The sequence below is a fragment of the Puntigrus tetrazona genome, chromosome 13, assembly GCF_018831695.1.
Source record: "Puntigrus tetrazona isolate hp1 chromosome 13, ASM1883169v1, whole genome shotgun sequence".
Taxonomy (NCBI): domain Eukaryota; kingdom Metazoa; phylum Chordata; class Actinopteri; order Cypriniformes; family Cyprinidae; genus Puntigrus; species Puntigrus tetrazona.
Window position 1 is genome coordinate 7833808 of NC_056711.1, and position 6371 is coordinate 7840178.

General features: G+C 37.0%; 1 protein-coding gene across 1 annotated transcript; it reads left to right on the top strand.

Annotated features, from left to right (window-relative positions):
- The first annotated feature begins 2372 nt into the window (after positions 1-2372).
- chchd1 (coiled-coil-helix-coiled-coil-helix domain containing 1) lies at positions 2373-5138 on the top strand. Its single transcript, XM_043256322.1, has 3 exons — positions 2373-2657; positions 3752-3864; positions 4234-5138. The coding sequence occupies exons 1-3, from the start codon at positions 2528-2530 to the stop codon at positions 4336-4338; spliced, it is 348 nt and encodes a 115-aa protein (XP_043112257.1). The 5' UTR covers positions 2373-2527; the 3' UTR covers positions 4339-5138.
- The last annotated feature ends 1233 nt before the right edge of the window (positions 5139-6371 follow it).

The window sequence follows — 6371 nt, forward strand, 5'->3', positions numbered from 1 at the left end:
CATCGCCAGCACTATGACTCAACGATAGCCTTGGATTAAACTGTTATCACTTGAGTCATTCATACAAACTTGCGGATATGCTTCAGGTAATATAGCAGTCAGGATTTTTGGCGGGATCGTGTGATGAAAACGGGTCTCAAAGGAGATCTGTCTGAATTCTTATAGGTTACAGGGTCGCCTTACAGAGCAGTAAGGTAGGCTAACAAATACGCAGTGCAACAATGAGGGAGGAGAATGTCATGACCTCGGGTTGGCCTGGTATGTTTGTGCAGCGCATGCAACTCATTGGGCAAGCACAGCTGACTAAAAAGAGAGAAAGATGAAGGGAAACACGGCTGAGCGAGAGGAAGCATGGTTAAACTGAATCCTTAGCTGAGAAATGTTCAGAAAGCTTCATGTGGTCGCAGATTATCCTTTTAGTTTTATATGGCCCCTATTGTACGCTGCTGTGCTCATACTTTAGACTTTCACGATTCATGGCTATTTCATGGTGCAAAAATATACTGGAGTCTGACTAACTAACTTTATCTAGAAGCAATTAGATTAGAAAAGGGATTTTCCTAAAAGAGAGCAAACGACACCGAAGTCCTTATACAAACTGAACTATTAACGTGTTCACAGTCCAATAGCCCTAGCTCTAAAAGGAAAAAACAGCTTTGTCAGGCTTGTCGATTAAAGCAAATAGTTTCGAGGAATGATTTATAATTGAAAGCTTGAGAGAAAAAGAAAGTCTTTCCAAAAAAGAAAAAAAGTTCCTTGGAAAAACTTTCTGTGTACAAGCCATTGAATTTAGTTCAGTCAAGCAAACAGGAGCAGGAAAGGTCGAAGTTCAGGGAGGGGGAGTCTTTGTTTCTTAGGTATTGTCCATGTCAACATTCTGCCGAAATGCGAAAAAACTATACAGACAAAAAAAAAAAAAACGGCGACTGAAATCAGAGCTACACTTGCCTTCACTGCACTGCAGTGTATTTGATTTTTTTATTTTAAAAAAAAAACCCTCAGTGACCACGGTCCACATGTTGTGTGAACACATGATTTGCAATTTACCTCCGAGTTGAACTTTGCTAATATGAAATCCTGAAATGGAATTACTTTACAAACCATAAACAGTCCTGAACATTCCAGGAACACTTCCCAAACTAAGCCTGTGCAAAAAATCAGTCTGTTTATGATCCCGATAGTTGTTCCAGCTGGCTGAAAACTTAAGGTAGCCCTGTTACAAACAAGCAGAGACAGAGTCGGAATACCAAAGCAGATACGAGGACAAGCTACCATTTAATGGAATGCATGGACCACTTGTTCATAGAGTTCATGGAGGTGGGAAAAGACAGGTGAAAAATTATTAAAATGGAAGAGTTAGAGAAAAAAAGCAAATGAATCAACCATACCCATCTTGCATCATTCACTGTGGGCAAATATTGATCTTAAACGGAATATAATACATTTGGACAGAAACCTTTGTGCGCAAATTCTTATCTCTCCACTAGCATGATTTATGGTGGGCCAATCCATCAAAATCTGTCAAAAAATATGATGGTTTGATTTTACTGAAACTTAAAGAAAACAACATGGTCACTGAAACTTTATTGAGTTTCCATTTGATCTTTAATTTAGCGTGAAAAATTATAATTTCCAGTACTTTTCATGTAAGCAGCAATTAACAGGATCAAGAAGCATTTTATATGTTTGTGGTGCTACATTCAGTCATACCCATGCAAAAATGTTTCTTAATCAGCTTAATATCTAATCTGAATGACCTGCTTTCTGGGAGAAAACGGGAAAGGAAAGCTTTGGTTTTTCTTAATGTAGAGAAAAGAAATTATGTAATCATCTGTAGATATGAAGAACATACAATTTCAGCTTAGCGATATAACACTGAAAATCGAGTCTGTTTTGGCTTTTTTTTGGTGCTCTCACAGTACCCTGCTGTGTCTTACGCGTGTCCTGAGTAAAACTTTTACTGGAAAACCTGGATCACCTAAGGGCATCCTGTCCCGATGTTTACAATTAAGCACACATCTAGTTCTTGTAAGAAGTGAATAAGTTATTTTTTAAGTTTGTTCTAGGTCTCAGCAAATTTTAGAATTTGAATACTTGCTTTCTATTCATTTAATGAGTTGGAGTTCAAATTATAGCCCTAGAAGCAACTCTAATTTGATCTAGATTTTTAACACTTACCTGCTTTTCCAGTCTAATTAGCCCTGAATTACTATATTAATAAAATGGATTTCCATAAAAAAGGCTTAATTTATCTGAAGTACAATAATCACTGAACAGACTGCTTTATGTCAGCCTATGTATAGAACCATGAAAAAGAGAAGATATTTTTACGACAATGTCGACGGCGGTAACCATGACAACATTTGAGAAAACGTTTTCCGACAGAAAATGGCGGCTTACATGTGAGGACGTGAAGCAAGAAGTAGTCTGCAATGACATTGAAGTCATTACTTATGCTATAATACTAAGCTTCGTTTCACTCTTATTTTGGATTTAATGTTTCGGTAAGCGGCATTATAAAAAGGCGATGAGTGGATCTGCGATTCAAGAGAAGGTTGCTAGACTGTTGAACAGACAGAATGGAAGACCCGCTCTGAAACCCAACAAACCTCTGGCGCTCAAGAATGAAGTCGCCAGCCGCAGGCCAAGGAAAGGAGGTTAGTTGTTTTCAATTTAAAGTTTATGTAGCCTAAATGTATGTGTACAAAAACTTGTCTGTCAGGGTTTTATGACAGCTTCTACTGGCCTGCTTGAGATCGAAACTTAAAGAATTTACCGTATTCCCCCCCTCACTATTTCGCTATTCACTGTTTATTCGATGTGTTTTGAATGTATATGATTTAATGCACGTGCGTGAAATATTACGTAAAATATTTGTAAATGCAGCGTACATGTTCTCTGTTTAGCCTTTAAAAGCCTGGTATATAAAATGTACTACTTGTTTAAACAGAACAGTTTATTGGACAAAATATAAAAGAAAATCTCAAATATGGCTGTTTCCTATTTCATACATCAGGACTTTTTGGCCCAGTAGTAAGATATAGCCTAGTGTACACATTTGAGGTAAAAAACACCTAAGTTTTATTTAAAGACCCAAGTCGAGCAAGTACATATAATCTGATAAAGTAGCTATTATTTATATGACCAAAAAGAAAGATAAAATGTTATAGCTTATAATGAAAATCAGCTAGATTAATTATGATCAAAGCTCAGTGGTTTTAATTGCAGGGAACAAAATATGCAATGCAATACACAGATGCTGGAGTGATGTACAAATACATCTTCTGTCCTGTAAATGTTAATCTTAAATTATTAATAACAAGCTCTTAAAGATTTCACAACAGATTTATGAATTACCTGAATATAGACGGTTTAAGAATTATTATTATCAGGCATGTAGCAGATGTTCTCCATCAAAGTTTTGATCATATTTAGATAATTTAGAGGCCTTAGAAATTAATATACCAGTATCAAATATGATGCGAAAGGTGGATGGTTAAACACTGTGCTCAAAAGAAAACAGATATACATTTAACTACAAAAACAGCTAAAGTCAGTTGATGCCACTCAGTCTTCATTTTAAAAGTAACTGATTGGCTAAACTAAAATTATATGCATGCACTAAAGGGACTTGCATGCTTTTCAAAATGGGACTGGAAATACAAGTGATGGTGATTTGATTTTTTTTAAGGAGACATTGAAAGCCGATTGTAATGCATTGTTTTGTTACAAAACGCACTTTTTGTTACAGAGGCCACCTGCGTAACGGAAATGTCATTTCTTATGGCTTGCTGGAAACTGAATGACTTCAACAACTCCGTCTGCTCTAAAGAAGTCTCAGCCTTCTACACATGTGTTGAAAAGGTAACTTAGTAAAATCCCCTCTAATGCAGCCTAATGGTAGGTGACAGCTGTTTAACATCCTTAATTAAAATAGTTTTGATAATTACATGGAAACGGTAATTGGGACAAAGAACCAGATTTTCTCTGCCGTTTCCTGATTGTGACGAACGCACTTCCCACTTTGCAATGCAGTTTCCTGCTAGAGCTTTCATCTATAAACTCCCTCATCTGTTGTTTCCGTGTTTATGGGATCCTCACGCATCTAGTTAAGATTGTGTTTCTGCCAGCATCTTCCTCTAAAGTTTGAAAGCTAGTTGACTTTGAATAGGAGTAAAGTGCAAGCGATATACATTTTTTAAAACGTTGTTTTTCTAATTTCACTTCTCACAGGCGCAGATCAAGGCCAAAGAGAAAAAGGGAACTCAGGGTCGACTTTTGCCTAAAGAAGCCAACACCTTATTAAAACGATTTCCCAACCTGGGCAGTGAGATCTAGGACCAGTACCTCAGATTGGTCAAAGAATGGAGACTTTTATTTTCTGAGCTGTAGAGATGGGGACTTTTAGTCTGAGTGTGTGACTGGGCCGGGCAGTTGATGAGAACGGGTGTGGAAAAAAAGCAATGAAACTGTCACTGGATCTCGAACTCTGCCAAAAGGCCATCAGCGGATGCTCACAAAGCAAATGAACTGCATTCGTGGGGTTTTCGAAGGCACTTTTGGTGATTACTACATTACTGCACTCCTGTAGGTCATCTCATCAGAGCAGTACAAAGAAACAAAAACTGGTTCCTTTACACACTTAAAGGGATAGTTCACCCAAAAATGAAAATCTTCATGTCTTTTTTGTGTTCAGCAGATGAGAAGAGCCGTGTAGGTTTATATTGACGTGAGGGTGAGTACACAATGACAGACTTCTCATTTTTGGGTGAATTGTCCCATTTAATAAGTTAGTACTTTGTGTTATTGATTTTGACTACACCATTTTTACTTCTTGGTAATCTGAATGTTATCATATTGGTTTTTGGTATTTTCAAAATCCTCCCTGCATAACTGAGCTGTGTGACCTGTAAAACCTAGCAGTTTATTTATTTATACACCAACGTTCTTCCTGTTTCGTGCTGTGCCCACAATATAATTAGTCTCAGCCTTTTTCAATTATCAAAAAAATGGAGATCGGGAGAGAAGTACTCGGTGCCGGATCACGTTACATGCCAGAACACGGTGTATTGAATTCAACCGCGAGAGCTCTGCAATGAAGATACGAGTCATTATTAAACACGTTAACTTCCAAACAATTCACTTTCTGCTCAGATGTTATTTTTCATCTTTTGTTTGATTGGTATGAAATGTTAAACATGTTGACCATGAATTGGTTTGGTTCCCTTAATGCAATTTAACCGAGGCCATCCTGTGATTACACAGCCCACCATTTCCGTAGGCTGATTATCAGCATTTGTCTGCAGTGTAATGGGTTTAGACCCCAAAGGAAATGCCGTCTGCTGTAAGTCGAAACCTTTCTCAGTCACAACATTTGTAAATTTGCATTGTTGTCAACAGCATGAACAAAAAAAAAAAGACTGAAGTAACAATGAACAGCCAAAAATAGTACATATATACTATAAAAAGCGCTACAGCAATGAATGCAGGAAGGTGCAAACATGTCGATGCCTTTCAGATTTAATTTAAAATATTTTATGGTAACTGCCACGATGACCTTTGACATCTGTTATATTTACCGAGCATTTGATGTTACAAATGCTTAAGCCATTCCAGTCTCCAATTCCTTAAGCATGTACAAACCAGATTAACACCCCAGAACAGAGTGTGGATGAACGCCAAGCAATGCAGCCACACCTCTAGGCATCAGATAAGAGAAAGCAAACTATTATTGTTTGTTTTTGTTGCTCCTTGATGCCTGATAAAACATCTACAAAGTCTTACATTTTAAATGTGACAATCTTTGTGAATGTATTTAAGAGCAAATCCACCTCTTGGCAAGATAAGAAAACGTTATATTACTTTTACGTGTGTGAAAAACCAACTCAAATTTTAGATACAAATACACTCTTACTGTAGATTAATGAATTTAAGTGTAGGAGAAATAGGTTTATCGTATGAATAAGGTGTAGTTGGGCTCGGGATGAAAGGAGGCTTTGATCTTTTATTAAATGATGAGTAAGTGATTGAGGTATTGTTAACTTCTATTGAAGATGTATGAATGGTGAACAATGTGGAATGAGGTGTATTTAAGTGTCTGTGTACACAGGTGAACAATGCAAGACAAGGTGAGCTCAACCACCTGTCTTTTTAGGATCTTTTTTTTTTTTATTTTTTATGTGATGTTCATAAATAACAAGACATTTAAAAGCTTGAACAAGTTGTTAATAGTATCCACCTTATCAACACGTGCCCTTCGTCCTGTAAGGAGTTTTTGGTGAAAGAACTGGAATTCCTTGTCTGTCTGTCTCTGCATGTCATGAGACAGACTTCTGTCGTTTTCATTAGAAGATCTAGTTATGATATTTTGA